This window comes from Neurospora tetraspora, assembly GCF_033439725.1.
Source record: "Neurospora tetraspora strain CBS 560.94 chromosome Unknown B0H65scaffold_1, whole genome shotgun sequence".
Lineage (NCBI taxonomy): Eukaryota > Fungi > Ascomycota > Sordariomycetes > Sordariales > Sordariaceae > Neurospora > Neurospora tetraspora.
In genome coordinates, this window is record NW_026944383.1 from 4,837,919 (window position 1) to 4,856,651 (window position 18,733).

The window sequence follows — 18,733 nt, forward strand, 5'->3', positions numbered from 1 at the left end:
CGTCACCCGACTGGGCAAGAGGTTTTTGATATAAGGTGGTTTTATGCCGGTTGGGATGTGAAATGAAACTTGGATATAATGCTATAATATGCTTCAGTTTTATGGTTGGTTTCTTGGCCTTTTTCTGTTATGATAGCACAGGCTATTATCGTTCGAACTCCGACAGCCTTGGCCCGCACACATCAGATAGACGGGTACAAGATCAAATGAGGTTTCCGTCCGGAACTTGCCATACCGTAGTTGGAACTAAGGGACTTAACAGAACAGGGGTTCCGCCGTCTTCATTAGCCTTGAAGTTGGCGAGATTGACATATAAGACAGCAGTTGAATGATATCACAATAGACGACAACCGGGCACAATTGAGGGTTGAAATGTGGTTGACACAATGATGGTTCAATTTCCTTATCACTATGCCCCATCATACGACATGTATGATGATGTCCTTGGATCTTGGATGGATCCCCCCCCCCCCCCCCCCATTCCACCCATTCCTGTGTGGGTATTTCCCAGTTCCAAGTTCCCCTTTCCGGACCTTCCCTTCCGAAAATTTGACCGGCGTACCGGAGAGAATTGAACGGATGGAGAAAGAAGAAAAATTTGAAGACAGATCCCTAACCCCAACGCCAATGCCACTTCCAATTTGCGAATGTGTGTGTGACAAAATGCTTGCTGGTCCTTGATCGATGCAGAATGGGTTGCTAAGACAGTTTGAAAAAGAATTGGTATCAAGGAGAAAAAAAAAGTAAAAGCAAAAGCCCCTAAAGCGCCGTAGCCATATCCCCGTTCCCAAATATGCAGTGACCGACCGACCGAACCCCGGACCCGACCTACGACCAGGTTTAAAAGATGATGTTTGATGTTGACAAAGGAAAAGAGTGAGGTTGTGTTAACGACAGAAGGTATTATTGTTGTTGTTGTTGTTGTTGTTGTCGAAAAAAAAAGGTACAGGTTAAGGTGAAAACGACAAAAGGGTTGCGTGAGGTAATACAGTCCACCCCTAAGCATGTTGTAAGAGGCTGGATAAGAAGTGAAGTATGAAGTGAAGAACAACACAGCATGGTACGGGATAGAGGGAATGAGTGGTTAAGGAGCGAGAGCTAGAGAGGAAGAGAGGGCGAGATATCAGATCCCAACTTCAATCCATATCAAGATCAAAGCACTCTTCGTCATCAGCCATCGGCACGTCCAACTCAAAGATGACGCCTCTCCTCTTCCAGCCACCTCTCTTGATGAAATCATCGGCGGCACTCAAGCCTCGTGGCCGAGTCATTGCTTCTGAGACCTCCTTTTGAGGACGCTGATGACGAGGCTGTGGTGCCGCTGCTAGGCCGGCACAGTAGTTCGATTCCATTGAGTCGCTGCTGGCGGTGCTGAAGCTGCTGCTGAAGCTGCTGCTGAAGCTGTCGGTGCTCGGCGTGGGAGAAGAAGGCGTTGCCACGCCTGCTGAATGGTGTGCTGGAGCTGATGGTGGTGTTGGCTTATTTTGATCGAAGCCAAAGTCGAAGCCGTGGTAGATGATGGTTGTTGGCGAGGTTGGCGAGGTTGGCTGGTGGGAGTGGTGATGTACACGTGGCGTCGTCGTGTAGTGATGCTGAGTGTGATGTGGCCCGGGCAGACTGCGCGAGGGCCGGACTGGTCGATGGTCAAGCTCGTCCTCAGTGATATTCCCCAGAGATGGCCGATGAGTGAAGGTGAGGTCGGGTGGATGGCACCTCAGGGGGTTGAAATCGAGTTCGACCATCCTCCCGTTGCTGCTGGTGGTGGAGGAGCGGGAATCCATGGATGAAGCGTCGCTTGGGTGTCTGGCGTGCTGGACCTCGCCGGACGAGTGGCCGGACCTGAGACCTTTATGGCTCCGGAAACTTCGGAGCACGTGCATCTTTTGGTTTTGTGTGTGGTGGTGATGATGGCTGGTGGTTATAGGGATGCAGAGCATAGCCTGATGCGGACTTGGGACAAATGGCGAGAGACGAGTTCGTCGTTATTTGCAATGTCGGTAGTGGTGAAGCGACTGAGCTAACCCAGCTACTGGGCGAGCACGGTTGGGAACATGGAGAGGAGGGGGAGCAGCTTTATTTAGGTGGCAGTCCAGGTGTGGTGTAAGCGGGGGAATCCACCGAGATTTAAAGTGGGCAGACTCAGAGAGACGTGTGTGTGTGAAGCTCCAGATTGCTTTGCTTGTGTACCTCCAGGTAGAAAGATTGCCTTGCCAGGTTAACCAGGAACAGGGCTTTTGGATTTCCCTTGGGAGTGAGGGGTGCCACCGTGCCTCTGTAGATCCCGGGCCCCATGACATGGCAAAGTGCTGTCTGTACCTTGCATTTCCGCATGTTCCATTCAGCTGAGCCTGTATCCCAAAGTTAAAGTGGTGTAGGGTACCGTGTTAACATGTGTACACAATTCACCATCACTTTTTCTTCTTATCAAAAAGTCCCAATCAAGCAGTGCACCCCGCGATACGATCCTCTGCTGATACCTTGCTGGCGGCCTTGCACTCCCCATCAGGAAAAGAAGAAAAAAAAAAGCATGTGTTGACAGGGTACGTCATGATCGGGCATGATGCAGTCATAGCGTCCCCTGATCAGTGCAATGTGCCCCCCCTGCTCGTTTCAAATTGCTCACGTTTCTGACGCAAAAGATCAACTGCAACGCTTGCGGGCCGCTCAGTGGATGACAGGACTACCAGGAAGAACGATGATCTGGGGAGAGATGCTACCTGGAAAGGACTATCAGATGTCTGTGATAGTCGAGAATCGAGATAAGTGTTCTTCGCATCTGATGCCTCTGAGGGAAATGTGCACTGTGCATGTTTGTGCCCTTCAGTGAACGATGAAACCTTCACAAGGGAAGAATTCCACTTGGCAGGGCAGCATCAGTATCGGCGAGGTCGGATCTCGCGCTCGGCATGGCCTGAGCCTCGCGACTTACAACCAAGGTCGGTGACATTGAAGACTTTTTTTCTCTATCCGCAGTTCCTTCTTTTTCGCTCCCTTCCAAGCCTTTCTCTCTTCATAAGCCCATCATGACAAATATCCCACCAGTTCATATCCACACACACCACGGCCCAAGACGTCCAAAAGAACATCTCTCCGGCTTGGGTGGCAACTGGCATCCTCAAAAGCTCCATAACACCCCTCGTTTTCGATTCCGTTTGTTGAAGCCAGGCAGCCAATCTCCAAGCTCGAACGCATCGCCATCTGCACGAAATTCTAAGTGTTCGTTCGCCGCTGGGCGATCCGGGACCCGAGTAGCAGGAAAGCAGCAGGCATTTACGGCACCCAATTTGTACCGGGAATGTCCAAGCTCGGCCTGCACGGCATTGCGAAAGCGTGGAAAGCATGGGAAAGCAAAAACTCAAAATCTATTGGCAAGGTCATGCTGCACCTTCTGATTGGTCCGCTAGCAAATTGGAAAGATTCAAGCCAAGCCTTTTGCCAAGGACAGGCAAGACACACAGACACACACAACCTGCAAGGCTGTGATTCCTTGTGATTCCGAGCAGCTTCGGAGTGGGTGTTGTTTGCACGCCATCATCCACAGTGGTGGGTTGTGGTCACTGGTGTGTGTGTGTGTGTGTGATGAGTTGATGACCTGATGACTGAGAAAAATGTGCACTAACCTTCTTGGACTTATAGCCTACCTAGCGTGTGTTAACGTTGCGTGGTGAACTTCTTTGAAGCTGTATGATTATTGACCGGCTATGGCGTCCTCACCATTTCTTATCTTGGACTATAAGACGGCGAACCCCTATGCATGGTGTGCAGAGGTCCGGGGATTCCATGTGCGTGTCGCACAGTCGAACGGTCGCGATCGTAAAAAACCGAAGCAACAAACATATTTTAACCAAACATCTCCTAAGCTTCCCGATCCCGAAAACATGGTCAGCATGGGTTGTTGTTCCCAAGAATCTCCGCCGGCCGGAGGCTTTTTTTCCTCTCAGGTCCAGTGTCTCGCAGGACAGGAGACCGGACAACGTCTCGCTAGACTATTATCTGATCGGGTTAGCACGATCTCATTCAAAGACCCGCAAGTTCAAGAATCGCGGAGACATACTGCGTACAGTATCGATCTCAATTCAGCTTCAGCTTGCTCAGGTACCAGCTCTGAAAACCCCTGCCTCTCACGATCAAAAACCCTCATTTTAACCTTCGGTTTGGCCCCATTTTACGGCTCTACGGAGCCCGCGTAGAGCCCGCAATCTCACCAAAGTGCGTGCTGTAGAGTGCGCCGTGCCTGAAAATCGCCCTTTACTGCAAACGTAAGCTTGCAAAATCATGATCAGTCAATCCATCGATCTATTTCAGTCCGAAAAAGCTTATCGTGATTCCCTGCGAACATCGAAGTGTGTCGTGATTCGTGATTTGGCCTTTCCCGAAATGCGACGATGTGATGCGATGCTCATCCCGATCCCGTCCGGAGTTTATTTGATGTTTTGGTAACCAGTCAAGCTGACTGGATCTGAGTCGGGGACCTGGATGGAGTTTTATCTCACTTTTTGCAAAATTTTGTGTCACGGAGTGTTGTTCTCCGAAAGGTGTTGGTCGTTGTTGTGTTTGGTGTCTCGAACTCCCAACATACAGTACATCTATGCTGTCATAGCTGTGGAGAGAGCACCTCCACTGTTTAGGTTTGTAATGGTGGGGTCTATGTACCTGCGTAAACCTCATCACTGCGTTTGAGGTTCTGCTTGTCTCTGGCAACACCACCATCCTTGAAGGGCACCTTGACATCGTCCGAAGTGATGGGAAAATAGTCAATGCATGTCTAAGCTCCCCCGAAGAAACTGAAGTCTGTGAGTGCCACGAGTCAAGTTTGTAACACATTGCACAAGTTTAGCACAAAAAGGCGTCTCACTTGGCGGGGGGCTGCTATATATGGTGTTAGTGCAGCCACTCTTTGAAAGGGATGGCGCACGCCGCACGTACATTCGTATACCTCTACGTAAGCGTTCAGTACAGCGTATCAAAACTCTCTACGATGGTGGGGAAAAAAGGGTCAAACCATTTTTGACATATTCTTACAGCTTCAGTTCAACCAAAAGTCCGTTCTCAGCCGCGAATCCCGGATTGCGGCGCAAAGAGTTTTCACACAAGGTTCCGTGGTGTCGGCCTCTCGGCTTACATACCAGGGATGACGCCTTCCAGGACGCCGGGACGCCGGGGGCGCCGGGCGCAACGGACCATCGTTGATGATAGCGGACGGACTTTGCCTATTCGGGGATTTCTTGTCGTCAGACAGCGTCTCAGCTTTTCCATCTATTTATTTTCCGTAATGTTCCAGATCGAGATGTTCGTCCTGCTGGTTGTACGCGCTGAGGCGACTTGATAGACGGGATAAAATGTCAAAGGCGTTGATGTACGTCAAAGGTAAACCTCAGCCACCGGATCGGCAGCCAATGGGCTTCCCGAATCCGCATCCTTCCTTTTCAATACAGTACGGGCAAATCGTCCAACTTTTAAGCTTCAGGTGTTGATGATCATGACGCCCATGACGATATGGCAAAGTACGGCTATGCACAGGAGATGAAGTATGTATGGCCCGCGCACGTCAGACATGTGTCAAGTCTCGCTTTATTCTTGGACCTCTTTTCGGCAGGATCTTCTTCTGAAACGAGACCGGATGCGAGATGGGAAAAGTGCATGTTATGCATTACACTACGCAGTCGGTGTCCTTTTGCAGGATTGCCATCTGCAGGGAAAAGCAAAATTCCGACATTCTTTTCTCAAAGGAGCAACGACCGTGCCGCACAAGATGCCTTTTTTGGGGTGCAATGTCCGTCCTATTCGCCATGAGGCAGTTTAGCAAACATTAGAACAAAAGTTGTAGGTCTAGATTTTGTCCTATCCCTCTAGCTGAGAAGAGTTCTCCCTCCCTTTGCTCCCCTTTGGGTCATATATCCAAGCCAATTTGCACAGATATCTGCTGCAGGTGTACCAGTAGCAACCATTTGGTTCCTGAGTCACCCGTCGGTGGCTCAACCGGGGTAAGGTAATTTGTGTGCACCGGCATCATGTCACGCGGCTGACAAGAACGCCGCAAATCCGCTACTAGTTCAGGTACCCGTCACGGCAACCAACCAGTCACATTCCCCATTCCACAAATCCGTGCTATCGGTAGTCAATCTGGTGACCTCCCTCAAGCCTCCCTTGACCGTGCTGCCGCAATATGCCCGGGCGTACCTAGACTGGGCTGAGTGTGCTACCTCGGCCTTACTGAGAGTTCCCAGAACAGAGACAGTTCGCCGCCTTGTCCTATTGAGAGACCTTCTGTACTCCCAAAAAAAGGCGTATTGCTGCGCAAGGATGGTCAGAAACCGAACCCGTATAAGAACTAACAATGCCTCTCAGTCATCTTCTCCCTCCGCAAAAGGACTTGAACGATATACGGCTCAGCCTCGACGCCTTATCGCACTTGAGCCAATCGCAGCAGCCACAGGCCCCTTCCAAGGGCTACGGCCCAATGGATGAATGTCCCTCGACCGTTGCCGAGTACGGAAGTTCAAAGATGTTCGTTTTTCTCTCCCTGTTGATCGTAAAATGCCTTTTATTGCCTGAAACCGACATGACATTCGGGGCGCAACCGGGGGTTGTTGTAGTATTGCCTGCTGTGTGTGTGTGTGTGTGCGTTTGTGTGTGCGCATAACGTCTTCAAAGCAGACCATCGGACTCTCCCTTCAGGCGTTCGACACGCTTCTGTTCCCAGTTGTCGATGTCCTTCGCCGCCAGTCTCTGTAGCTCGTGTGTCAGCAAATCTATGATTAGATATATGCTGGTGCCCCTCCTGGGCCATCAAAACCTAATGTCGACTTACGTAGTACTCTTCGCGGATGTCCACCCTGCGCTTCCTCTGACCCAAACCCAACTCCTCTTCGCGCGACACCTGTCGGACCTTCCGGTCGTATTTCTCGTAGCGAATGGCGGCGGCAGGGGTAAGGACGAAGGAGCCGGCAACAACGACCGACATGAAGGGAAGACCGAAGAGAAGGAAGGGGTGCTTCTTCATCATTGCGCGGTACTTGGCGGCGAAGGTGTTGGTGTTCGCCTTTGAGGGAAACTTCTTGCTCTGGAACGCCATTTTGTCGAAGATACCTTGCGCAGGTCTGTAATCGGTATAAGATAGGGTCGCGCGAAAAGTTGACGGCTAGGTCGATGTTCGAGGTTGGCGGGAACGTCAGTGTCAGGGTCAGAGTTGACGCATCGAAGCATTGACGGATCGATGGCGGGACCGGAGCATGCAAAAGCTCAGGTGGGGCCCGCATGCCAAGAAAACGTGGGTAGCGGATGGGATCATCGTGGAGGGTTAGGGTTCCCCTTATGGCCCCTGATGTCGACGACAAAGACTCGCAAGAGAACCTGAACAGAACTTCAACTCCAATGCTTTGTGAATGAAATTTCTAAAGCCTCTGTTCGCATTTCATGGATTTTGAAAACTGAGAGCATAAGCATACTCCAATAAACAGGATACATTATTGTGAGATAGGTAGTCTACCTAGATGCTATCAAAGAGTATCAGAGACATGGAACTACAAACGACATCTTTCAGAGCCCTAATACGCAAATCCCATGATTGAAGCCCAGTCAACAGGAGCAATAACTTCACCACCACAGAAACCCTCCCATCCAACAACCACCACTTCCACAAAATTCAAAAACTAATAAGCCCCCGTCCTCTTTTCCCACGCTCCCCCATCCACCACTTCCACCTCCTTCCCCCGTCCCGTCCTAACCGGCGTCCCCGCTTCCAACTTCAACCCCGGTACCTTTGCGCCCTTCTCCCCCGTAGCCCAAACCACCACGCCCACCCAATTCTCTCCCTGATAATTCAATATCCCCTCCGGAACGGGGAAACTAGTCTGCGGACCAATGTGGCTTACGTACCGTCCGTATTGAAAGCCGTTGACGTAGAGCCAGACTCTGGATTCTTGTCCTTCTTGAGTAGAAGTGGAGTTGTCAAAGACGAAGCGGAGGGGGATGTCAAATTGGGAGGAAGGGAGGGAGAGGGGGAAGGATGTGGTGTAGAAGGCTACGCCTGGTGAGGAAAGGCCTGTGAAGGGGGTTGAAGAAGAGTTGGAGAAGGAGGAAAGAGGAGGGGAGGGAAGGTGATACCCTTGTCGTTCGATGTAGAGACCGCCTTCGTTTAGAGGACCGCGGGCTTTATCGCGGTATTGTTCGCCGCCTAGGTTGCCGGTGAGTTTCCAGGTGATGTTAGACTTGGGGAGAGTGGTGTTGGTCCCTGAAAGTAAAGAGTAGTCAAGGATGCCCCGCGGAGACTTCATGCTGTCATCGCCGACTGTCCAGTCCTCGTCCAGACCCATGTTGTCGACCAGCACCGTGAGCACGTAATGTTTTCCGGCAATAAGTGGGGAGGGGAGGTCGTACGTGTCATTGTGCTCCGAGGCCGCGCCGCTGCCGGGCCAGCTGCCGACGAACGAGCAGTTGAGCCAGACGGAGGAGCCGAAGGCGCTGCCGCCTATTGTGGAGATGTACAGGTTGGTTTCCGCGCCGGTGGCGGTGAAGTGGCCGCGGAAGAGCAGGGCGCCGGTGTGGAAGCCGTAGTCGGAGGCGTAGAGGGAGACGGGAGTCTTGAGGGGCCCGAAGTAGGTGTTGTTAGTGGATTTCAGGTTGGCAGAGGGCCAGGCTGAGTCGTCGTAGTCGGGCTGGATCTCGGGTAGGGAGTCGATGTAGGACCATTTGGCTGTGGAAAGGTCGGGCAAGGAAAGGGCCGGGACCTTGTAGTCAATCTGGACGATGTAGTTGCCTTCGGAGTCTACTTTGTACTTGGTAGTCTCGCCGTTGATTTGGAGCTTGGAAACACCACGCGGCACGCCGATCACTTCGAATGTGGTTGTGGTGTTGAAGTCAGCTTGGAGTGACAGAGACGTGCCGTCGACAGAAGCTGAGCGGATGAGATATCCGCCATTCACAATCAAGGAGGATGATGTATCGGCGATCTGGGGTGCCCAGTAGTTGTATGCAGAGTTACGATCTGGTCATCTGTTAGCGATGCGACACTTCGAAGTATCGGAGGTTAGGTTTAACCAACCAAGAATGTAGATGTGCAAGTTCCCTGTCTTGAAGATCCTCCTTTCCGAGCTCGTATTCCACTGGACGACGGTGAACGATTTCTTGACATTATCCTTGATCGTTTTGACCTGCACCGACGGGCCTGTCGACGTCCACTTGACTTCATCGGCAATTGCAAGCTCGTGCGTTTCTCCTTCACCACCATACACGACTAACACCGTTCTATCGCTGAACTTCTGCCAAGTAAAGATCTCAGCTGTCGAGTAAATCAATTTGTGGTCGCCGACTGGATAATCCGCGACGTGTATTTTGCTGTCTCGTCTGCTCAGTGTGAGGGAACCGCCAAGAATGGGGATACTCAGGTTTCCAGCTGAGGTTGGCAACGAGAGAGTGTAAGGAGTGGAAGCAAGCGTCTGGTAGTCGGTGTGTCGAACAACGTAGGACGAACCTCTCTCGGGGGTATAGTTGACCAGGGCAGTTATAGTGATGTCTGTGTTGGGGCTGTAGATTCCCGTCTTGTTGCTAATGTCAGGTGTAGCTGTGAGGTATCCGGGTGAAATTTTGAGGAAGTTGGCTTCCAGCTTCAACTCCGAATACTTTTCGCGAGAAACGGTACGGTCCTCGGCTATGGCAGCAGCATAGTCGTATGAGGTGTAGCCTCCCGGATGCCCCAGGTTACCCCAGTTGGTGCCTCCGAAAATCTGTTCTGGTTAGACCTAGAGTTGTGATACGGGTCTTGAGGAGTAGCATACCATATAGAGGTTAAAGATGGTGACGCCAGAAGCAAACATGTTCTTGTAGAAGACACGGACTTGCTCATGGTTAATGAGTTGCCCGCACTGGTCAAAGCCATATCCGCCCCACGGGTCGAAACTGCCGCCCTATTCGAAATTGTTAGTCGTCGTACTGAACAGCATCTAAGACGAGGATTATAGAAAGCTTACTTGGAACTCTGGCACAGCGTACGGAGTAGAAGCACTAAACTTCAGGTGGTTGGCACGATACTGCGTTATCAAGTTGCCCAAAGGCCATGTTGTGGGATTCTTGCAGTCGAAACCCAATGGATAGCCATCGTGCCCTAAGTACATTGTACACAGTAAGCAACGCGTGTTCTCGGAGTCTTTGGAATATCTCACATACCGTAAATATCAACCTCGCCTTTTCCTGAGCCAGGAAGATTGTGACCACTCATCGAAGCATCGTTGCTCATCATAGGGAGAACAATACCGGCATTTCGTGCCTGGTCAATCACATATTGCATGTAATCGGGATCAGGGAATTTGATTCCCGCGGCGGCACTGGTATACTCGTTCTCGGGTTGGTACAGGATGATGGGGCCGCCGTTGGTTATCTGGTATTTGGCTATGAGCTTGTCGATGTTGGCGATGTAGCTTGTCTCTGTCAGTTCAGGTCATGTGTGGAACGCGTTTGAATTTTGGAGCTGTTCACTCACTTATCGGTAGCAGCAAGGTACTCCGGATCTGCAGTCCTTAGGTGTCCCTTGATTCTCTGGAGCCAGCCTGGGAAACCACCGCCGGACGCCTCGGCATCTGTAGGCTTATTAACAAGCTGCAATAAGTGTTGTTCCATATGGGAAAGAACTTACTGATGTAAGGTCCAGGTCTCGCAATTAGGTATATCCCAGCCTCCTTGGCCGCCTCGAAAAAGGCTGAATAGTCAAAGATGCCTTCACCACGAAAGACCCCCTGTTCTCCCTCAAGTAATGCCCAGTCGAGATAGAAGGAGACGGTATTGAGGCCGAGAGCCTTGACCTTCTGGAAGATGTCCAGCCATAGTGACGGAACAGGCAGGCGGAACGGATGAACCTCGCCGCTAAAGATCATCAGTCGCTCGCCATTGATGAAGAGCGACGAGTTGTCGAAGGTGACGATATCCTGAAGAAGTGTCTGAGGCTTCAAGGTCTCGGCATGTCCTAAGCCTGCCGCCACGGACACGGCCGACAGGACGGAGAGCAGCCTCATGATGCAATCCTTTGCTGTGAGATCACAAGGTAGGGTTGGCAAGTCGAAGATGCAGCCACGATGAGATGGAGACGCAGGAACCAGGCATTTGGAAACACCTTGTATCTGTAGTATATTTCGACTCGGTCCATGGTGTCATATAAGAGTAACTCGACTATACCACTTGGCGCAGCTGCTCCTCACCCAGCCTCCCTTTGACTTTCCCCGCGTCTGCTTTTGAGGGCATACCGCATACAATACCCCGAAGTTACCATCGTCATCACCGGTCTGGCCATCGAGGATCCTGCCGCATTCGTGTCCTGGTCTTCTAGTCCCTTGGTTACGCCGTAGCCGAACGGCACCTATCCGTTGTGTTGTTGAGCATTGCGACCCCGCGCCATGTTGTGCACATCGGATGCCGGCTCGATTGTGGTGTTAATGGATGGGAGATGCACGGTAGGCGCAGGAACGAGATAAGATCAGCGGCATTTCAGGTTCGCATGCTGAAGTTTCCAGGTTGGACCGAACCAAATGGGACGGAAGCTGGTGCATGATTCGTGGGGTATTTGACCGTGTATCGGTGCATCTCGAATTCGCTGCGGATGAAGTCATATGAGAAGACGTTGACCGAGAAGAAGAGGCGGCCAATGCTACTGGAAGTTTGGCGCTGGACGGAGAAGGCTATATCGACCCACTTTATGTTTACTGCAAGGCGACGGGAACCGGTGAGGGGAAGGTTAAGAGGGGTTTTCGGGGAAGACGGAACAAGCCGATGGCGGTTATGGTAGGAGCGTGGGATGTTGTTTCTTTTCTTTCTTTCTTTTCATCAATCTATGAGCAGCCATGGATAAGGTATCCGTCTTCCATCCCGTAGAAGCAGGAACGATGTGGAAAGCTTGAGGCATCGCCCAGAGCGGATCAAAGGCGCTGTGGCTGCACGTATGTCAGTGAACACGGTATCACGGGAGATACGAAAGGTTTGGCTGCGTATTTCATGTACTTTTGTTCTTCGCCTGTCTGGATTTCGGAATTGGTGTTTCTCACCAGCACCCCTCCCCCATCAAACCGGAGAGTTTTGATGAGGAGAAGGTGACGGATGATATCGAATCGAAGAAATGTGGTGGAGACTACCCCACGGGGTTAAAGTTCAACCCGGAATAGCTTTGTTCTAATTGGTGCGCATCAAGGCATGTGGGGTTCTTCTCGGTCTGCTCTCTCCCGGTTCCCAGCTTCAACTGTCAAAGGCGGGAAACTAAAGTACTCCACATCCCGCCCATGACATCGCAAGCTTCACATGGAACGTTGCTGAAGTCCATTTTCTTCACGAATCTTCCGGATCAGATGTCTGTTTGGATTTTTGGAGACATGGCCATGTAAGAAGCTTCGGGAGCCTTGGCGAGTTTGAATCAGAGAAAGCTCTCCAAGTTCTGGCGGTGGAATGTTGTGCCAGCCTTGAATGCGCAGGTGTTATTCAAAGTGGAGACTGCGCGGCGGGCACAGTCAGGAACCTAAACTCGATACGGGGTCCAAGTGGATGTCTCTCGACTCCATCGCGACATTGAAGAGCGACATCATTTGGGCGTTTATAACCGTCACGAACCGCCACGGCTGTTTCAAAGCCTGGACTGGGCTGGAACGACCTTGGTTCCTGGCGGCTAGCGCTCAAATTTTATCTTCATCCACATGACCCTCGCCAGATAAACGAAGCCTCGAATCGGAGTTCAGGATAACGCATCCCTCCACAACACTCATGTTAACGCGGGATGGAGGCAGACCGGGAGAGCAGAGAGCGGGCAGCAGGCGGGCAGCAGCTCCCTGTGCCTGATGTGCGTATAAAGAGGGAGTTGCGCCTCTCATCCCGCGCTACCCCACACTCTCTACTCTTCTCTCGAGCTTCAGTTCAGTTGTGACACTTTCTCGACACTCTCTGACAGCTTCAGACACATTCCCCTCGGGTTTATTCTGATTACAATGGCTTCCAACGCTTCCAAGGCCAACATTGGCGTTTTCACCAACCCTCAGCATGATCTGTGGATCAGCGACGCCTCCCCCTCCCTCGAGAGCGTCCAGAAGGGTGAGGAGCTGAAGGAGGGCGAGGTCACTGTTGCCGTCAGGAGCACAGGCATTTGCGGGTAAATACCTTACCAAATCCCTACCAGTTGGTTACTTTGTGGAGAAAAGAGGACAGCAGCTTACAATTTGTGTCTCTTAACCACAGATCCGACGTCCACTTCTGGAAGCATGGTTGCATCGGCCCCATGATCGTCGAATGCGATCACGTCCTGGGCCACGAGTCCGCGGGCGAGGTCATTGCGGTCCATCCCAGCGTCAAGAACATCAAGGTCGGCGACAGGGTCGCCATTGAGCCCCAAGTCATCTGCAACGCCTGCGAGCCCTGCCTGACGGGACGTTACAACGGATGCGAGCGCGTCGACTTCCTCTCTACACCCCCCGTGCCCGGCCTTCTCCGCCGCTACGTTAACCACCCTGCCGTGTGGTGCCACAAGATCGGTAACATGTCCTACGAGAATGGTGCCATGCTCGAGCCCCTTTCCGTGGCGCTGGCCGGTCTTCAGAGAGCCGGTGTTCGTCTGGGCGACCCCGTCCTCATCTGCGGTGCCGGTCCCATTGGTCTGATCACCATGCTCTGCGCCAAGGCCGCCGGTGCCTGCCCTCTTGTCATTACCGACATTGACGAAGGTCGCTTGAAGTTCGCCAAGGAGATCTGCCCCGAGGTCGTCACCCACAAGGTCGAGCGCCTGTCGGCTGAGGAGTCGGCCAAGAAGATCGTGGAGAGCTTTGGTGGAATCGAGCCAGCGGTGGCTCTCGAGTGCACTGGTGTCGAGAGCAGTATCGCGGCTGCTATCTGGGCCGTCAAGTTCGGCGGCAAGGTGTTCGTCATCGGCGTGGGCAGGAACGAGATCCAGATTCCCTTCATGCGCGCCAGTGTGCGCGAGGTCGACCTGCAGTTCCAATACCGCTACTCCAACACTTGGCCCAGAGCCATCCGCCTGGTCGAGAATGGCCTCGTTGACCTCACCAGGCTGGTGACGCACCGTTTCTCGCTGGAGGATGCGCTCAAGGCGTTCGAGACGGCGTCGGATCCCAAGACGGGCGCCATCAAGGTGCAGATCCAGAGTCTGGAGTAATTGGTTGTGGTCGTTTATTATGTGTATAGAAGAAAAGGGTTCATGGGTTTGGCGTTTAGCGTTATTGTCGAATCGACTTTTGGATTGCAATTGAGTTTACGTCTTGCATCGCGTCGGTCATTGTGATTTGAATTGGAGATGTCAATGTGAACGTTTTGATCCCCTTCTGCAATGCAAGTCTTCAGTTGACTGCCAAGTCGAGATGGCATATGCCGATACTGCATTTCGTGTTATCGATAAGAGAAAAGACGAGATGAATTTCCGGGCCATCCTTCAATGAAGTCATGGCGCCTAGGGCTCCCCTGTTTATGCACCATCTGCCCCTGGCGGACTTTCTGTAGCTAACCCTTACCCTAACCCGACAAATTGGGCGCCGTCTTGGCCTCACTGGCTTACCGAAACTTGCCTTGGCAGATCTTCCGACCTTCATCCAATTTTTCCCGACCCGCAATTCCCGCTCGCCCTTGGCTGTGTGCAGGTTTGCGCAATATCCCTCTACAACGAGCACGGAACCAAGCCGGACACCCCGACCACACTCCGTGCGCCTCACTCTCTCCACTCCCCTGCACAGGCAAAGGCTTCACTTCCTCCTCCGACATCACCACATCCTTTCTCCGGCCCCTTCCTCCCCCGCACCGCCAGCGACCCCGACCGCCCGGCCCCCCTTCTACCGAACAATTCGCCAGTCGTCTTCTCCATCCGATCCGCAAACATGTCATTCGCCCTTGTTTCCCGGCGCTCGGCCCTCACCTTCGGCCGCCGCGCGGTCCGCTTCGAGTCTACCTCCTCCCAGAAGGCTACCGAGGCCGCCAAGAAGACTGCTGCTAAGGCCTCCGAGCTCTCGACCAAGGCTTCCGAGGGCCTCTCCCGCGTCAGCTCCGCCGCCGGCCCTGCCCTCGCCAAATACGCCAAGAGCCTCTCCAGCACCCTCGGCCGCGTCGGTGGCCGCACCGGCAAGCTGATTGCCTTCGTCGAGCGTACGGCCCCATCCCGCGTCCCCTCCCGCGTCACCCCGTCCGGGTGACACCGTCCAATGGCACATCAATGGCTGACCTCCCTACCCCCCAACAACAGGCCAGACCCCCTTCGTCATCTACTACAGCAAGGTCGCTGCTGAGCTTGGCCGCATTGTCTTCAGGGGCCAGAGCATGACTCCTCCGTATGTTTTCCCCCGATGCTCCTCGTCTACCTATGCTTGGAAACCTTGAGGTTATTGACATGCCTCTTCATCATAGCTCCGTCTCTACCTTCCAGACCTACTTCCAGAACTTCGTGAAGTCCGTCAAGTCCGGCTCTTTCTTCTCCAAGGCCGGTGCTCCCCTCCAGAACGTCCGCAACATCTCCAGGACACAGGTCGCCGCTGCTGGTGTTCTCCTCGCTGAGTGCCTCGGCTTCTTCACCATTGGCGAGATGATCGGCCGTCTCAAGCTCATCGGCTACCACGGCGAGACCCACGCCGCCGCCCACTAAACGGACTTCCACCTTCCTCGATCATTAACTACCACCGCTTAATGAACGTCAACCAGAGAGACTAGAGTGTTGGGCCGAACCTCAGTCACCAATGGCCCGCGCGCGAGAAATGGGAAAGAGGCCTTACTTGATATCCGACAGCAAAGAGTTGTGTGTGCAGGTGTGTGCGCGTGTGCGAAACGTGTGCGTGTGTACATGTGCGTGTGTGTCAGAAGAGTGGGTGAAAAAAGGGAATCCAGTTTTGGGGGGACGGACGGGACAGAATACCGCGCGAACAGAGAGACGAGAACGGGAAATGATTTCATGGAATAGAATCATAAGGCGTAACGGGGATCACTTGTTTTTTTCTTGCTCGTTTAGATTTTTGGCCCGACTTCTTTCTCTGCCGTTCTATCCCTCTCGCATCCTCCCCCTTTCTTCCTTGGTTCGGCTCTCCCTCTCTCTTTCACCAAACTCACCAAATACGTTTCTAAACTCACGCAAGTAACCGCGCAGCAGCCAAACGTTGGGTGTGAGAGCTGTGGACAGCCGGAAATCGTCTTTGGAAGCCGACCCCGGCAATGCAACAGATCTCCTACTCAAGTAGCGCAGAAGTTGCATGCTTCAGCCTACGGAGTTGGAATTTAGAGAGTTCGTTCGCAAAGGAAGGAAGAGAGGCAGGAGAGCGAGAAGACCATCCCAGAATTCCCAGGAAGATGCGAAGGCATTACAACCTCTCTTCCAATGCGGCTCATCTCGTCTCTTTGTCAGCCCATTTCCCTCCAGCTGGAATCCTTTATCACTTACCAATTCTATTTTCCCCCATTGTATATTTGTCCCAGGAGCTTGGCTTGGTCCCCAGCCGGTTTGTTAACTTCCTTTTTCTTTTTACCTTCTGTCGATTGTATAACATAAGCTTCCTAGACATTTAGCCGCTATTACGCGAAGAGAAGAGAGTAGAGACGGAGAGGTCACAAAAGGAGGTTGAATTGAAAAAGATGAGATGAAACCGAACCCCTTTTGCACACCAGCAACCTACACGTGTGGCCATGTTGTCTCTTTCTTGTGGTTCATTCACTCATTCATCAAAACTCACTTCGTTCGGTTCCAGTTCAGTTCGGTTCAGAAGCTCCGGTCGGTCGACCCGGGTCGGTCGATATGGCCGGCCTTGGGGTTTCCCCATGTTCGAGTCCCCATGGACCATGGTGACCATGGTCTCCGACCCTACTACCCCAGACCGCCTCTTTCGTTGACTCTGTTGGCCTTAATTTTCGACCTCATCACATCACCATCGCGACTCTGCCATGCAAGTGCTTTTCATCACGCCCGCTGCCCAACGCCACGACAGCAACAACTCCCACCTCTCCATGCCCATGTCCATCACCGTACCCAAGGTATCGTTCTCAACTTTCTTGACCCTCCTTGACCAGTTTTCGAAACGAGACTGTCGATGTGGCCAGGTGGCTGCGCGGTGTCTCACATACACCCCTGATCCCCTGATGATTGTATGATTGATGATGATTCGTATTGAAGGCTGGTCGGTCGGTCGGTCGGTCGATTTTGTGCGGCCCGCGGGTGGTGACTGAAACTTTTGTCATTGCTCCATTCCACAGCTTTTTCCCCGGCCCTTCTTTACTGAACCGCTGAAGCCGAACCAGCGTTTTCCAGAAGCAGAATTTGTCCGTCTGTCTGTCTGCCCGTCGACGTGGCTGTGGCTCGTTTCCACCTCGCTTCGTACACGATTGAACTGAACCAGGCCGGCTGCCTCCGGCCGGTTCAGCCGACCTACCGACCTACCGACCGTCCGACCGTCCGACCGTCCCGTTCTGCTGTGAGTGATTGATGCGCTGTCCGGTCCTCTAGCCTTGATCCCCATCATCCCCCCTTGAATCTTCTGTTTCACCGGGGAGGCCAAGTCGGTCATCTATCTATCCCTTCGGTTGATCCGGTTCGGCTCGGTTCGGTCCACAGCTTTCCTTTCGATTTTTCATGATACATCAATCACTCCATTTCCATCCCCTTGGTGTAAACGTGTCACAGGTCCTATGGACGGGTCGCCCAGCTAAGCTGTTTCGAAGAGGTGAAGAGAGGGGTGAGCTGCCTTGCATTTGTATGCGCGAGGAATCACATACATCGACGTGTCATGAAAGCTACTGAGTGAGCGAAAGAAGTGAGAGTAATGTTCATGATCCATGCCGAGATGGTCAGGGGTGGGTGGTTCTCAGTTACCTACCTGTTGAATTAAGTTTGAAGCTCTCAGGTTGAGGCTGGAATTTGGAGGCTCATCACTCACATGAGGCAGGTTGGATGGATGGACGGACGTACAGAGGCAAGTAAAGTGAGTTAGTTATGTACCATTATGATATTTACGTGCTATGTTGGTAATCGTCGTAGAACAAAGTAAGTAACCACAGGAAAGGGAGGCTGGATAAAAGAGTGAACATATGGACTGGATGTGGTGAGAGTTGCCTCTCCTGCTGCTGAGACGACTGCGAGTGAGTGATTGACGAGTAGTGTAAGTTCTATCTGAGTTGGGCATGTGTAGTGAATGGATGGATACGGCCCCCGCGGCGGTGACAAATTCCACGGGCCGACCGATACTCGGCCGGCGGCCGGGGAACAATGTTCGGCGATGTCTCATTCTTTCTTGCCGGCCATGGCACTATTACTTGCTTGGTTACATCCCGAGCTAGGTGAATTAGGTTGGTTGAGGTGGTTGCCCATTACGGTCGTTCTTTCCCTGCCCGGTCCAGCCAAGGGAAATCTGAAACTGCATCTGCAGTAGTCTAAGTAGGTACTTAGCCAGGTGAGTGACGACGGATGTGACCGAGCCCAACTCATACATACAAGTAAAGTAAGATACCGTTACGTTTCATGCCTTCCCATCAACCCCGTACGTACGGTAAGTTCCTTTCAAGTTCTCTGCCCGGCCAGGCAGGTAGTATCAAGACAGTTTATTACACTTCAAACATCAACTGTATCAACAGCAAAGCCAGCGAAGCAAAAGTAAGTTTCGCAACAGCACCATTTGTAAGCATCCACATCGCTGTGTGGGAAGCCGCGGCAGTTAAGCCGTGTGGTTGATCGATCGGTCAAGTGCCTCTTAAGGTAGGTTGGTCGGCGAACATTTTTTTGACAAGGCCGCAAGAA

At 52.4% G+C, this 18,733-nt stretch overlaps 6 protein-coding genes across 6 annotated transcripts; 3 read left to right on the forward strand and 3 right to left on the reverse strand.

Annotated features, from left to right (window-relative positions):
* Window positions 1-847: 847 nt before the first annotated feature.
* Window positions 848-2,275, reverse strand: B0H65DRAFT_451667 (uncharacterized protein). Its single transcript, XM_062826064.1, has one exon. The coding sequence runs from the start codon at window positions 1,935-1,937 to the stop codon at window positions 1,137-1,139; it is 801 nt and encodes a 266-aa protein (XP_062686717.1). The 5' UTR covers window positions 1,938-2,275; the 3' UTR covers window positions 848-1,136.
* A 4,373-nt stretch (window positions 2,276-6,648) lies between these two features.
* Window positions 6,649-7,075, reverse strand: B0H65DRAFT_438590 (cytochrome c oxidase-assembly factor cox-16, mitochondrial; the record flags this gene model as incomplete). The annotated part of the gene is made up of 2 exons (XM_062825378.1): window positions 6,649-6,729; window positions 6,812-7,075. 2 exons carry the CDS (start codon window positions 7,073-7,075, stop codon window positions 6,649-6,651), a joined length of 345 nt encoding a protein of 114 aa, XP_062686718.1.
* A 346-nt stretch (window positions 7,076-7,421) lies between these two features.
* B0H65DRAFT_44513 (beta-galactosidase precursor) lies at window positions 7,422-11,335 on the reverse strand. The gene is made up of 7 exons (XM_062825719.1): window positions 10,631-11,335; window positions 10,478-10,574; window positions 10,165-10,415; window positions 9,969-10,102; window positions 9,777-9,905; window positions 9,044-9,725; window positions 7,422-8,986 (listed from the first exon to the last, which is right to left on the reverse strand). The coding sequence occupies exons 1-7, from the start codon at window positions 11,004-11,006 to the stop codon at window positions 7,653-7,655; spliced, it is 3,003 nt and encodes a 1,000-aa protein (XP_062686719.1). The 5' UTR covers window positions 11,007-11,335; the 3' UTR covers window positions 7,422-7,652.
* A 1,360-nt stretch (window positions 11,336-12,695) lies between these two features.
* B0H65DRAFT_44532 (L-Arabinitol 4-dehydrogenase) lies at window positions 12,696-14,225 on the forward strand. Its single transcript, XM_062825735.1, has 3 exons — window positions 12,696-12,811; window positions 12,926-13,117; window positions 13,204-14,225. The coding sequence occupies exons 2-3, from the start codon at window positions 12,957-12,959 to the stop codon at window positions 14,132-14,134; spliced, it is 1,092 nt and encodes a 363-aa protein (XP_062686720.1). The 5' UTR covers window positions 12,696-12,811; window positions 12,926-12,956; the 3' UTR covers window positions 14,135-14,225.
* Window positions 14,226-14,544: 319 nt separating this feature from the next.
* Window positions 14,545-15,623, forward strand: B0H65DRAFT_44549 (mitochondrial ATP synthase g subunit-domain-containing protein). Its single transcript, XM_062825749.1, has 3 exons — window positions 14,545-15,111; window positions 15,209-15,293; window positions 15,370-15,623. Exons 1-3 carry the CDS (start codon window positions 14,847-14,849, stop codon window positions 15,602-15,604), a joined length of 585 nt encoding a protein of 194 aa, XP_062686721.1. The 5' UTR covers window positions 14,545-14,846; the 3' UTR covers window positions 15,605-15,623.
* A 414-nt stretch (window positions 15,624-16,037) lies between these two features.
* Window positions 16,038-16,632, forward strand: B0H65DRAFT_44536 (uncharacterized protein). Its single transcript, XM_062825740.1, has one exon. It carries the CDS (start codon window positions 16,165-16,167, stop codon window positions 16,513-16,515), a length of 351 nt encoding a protein of 116 aa, XP_062686722.1. The 5' UTR covers window positions 16,038-16,164; the 3' UTR covers window positions 16,516-16,632.
* Window positions 16,633-18,733: the final 2,101 nt, after the last annotated feature.

Coding starts and splice junctions, on each gene's coding strand:
- B0H65DRAFT_451667 (XM_062826064.1), bottom strand. CDS start 1,937: ATGCTCTGCATCCCTATAACCACCAGCCATCATCACCACCACACACAA.
- B0H65DRAFT_44513 (XM_062825719.1), bottom strand. CDS start 11,006: ATGAGGCTGCTCTCCGTCCTGTCGGCCGTGTCCGTGGCGGCAGGCTTA. Junction 10,575..10,630: donor GAGACCTGGACCTTACATCA/GTAAGTTCTTTC, acceptor ATAAGCCTACAG/ATGCCGAGGCGTCCGGCGGT. Junction 9,726..9,776: donor CCATCTTTAACCTCTATATG/GTATGCTACTCC, acceptor TAACCAGAACAG/ATTTTCGGAGGCACCAACTG.
- B0H65DRAFT_44532 (XM_062825735.1), top strand. CDS start 12,957: ATGGCTTCCAACGCTTCCAAGGCCAACATTGGCGTTTTCACCAACCCT. Junction 13,118..13,203: donor AGGAGCACAGGCATTTGCGG/GTAAATACCTTA, acceptor TCTTAACCACAG/ATCCGACGTCCACTTCTGGA.
- B0H65DRAFT_44549 (XM_062825749.1), top strand. CDS start 14,847: ATGTCATTCGCCCTTGTTTCCCGGCGCTCGGCCCTCACCTTCGGCCGC. Junction 15,112..15,208: donor GCTGATTGCCTTCGTCGAGC/GTACGGCCCCAT, acceptor CCCCAACAACAG/GCCAGACCCCCTTCGTCATC. Junction 15,294..15,369: donor GGCCAGAGCATGACTCCTCC/GTATGTTTTCCC, acceptor TCTTCATCATAG/CTCCGTCTCTACCTTCCAGA.
- B0H65DRAFT_44536 (XM_062825740.1), top strand. CDS start 16,165: ATGCAACAGATCTCCTACTCAAGTAGCGCAGAAGTTGCATGCTTCAGC.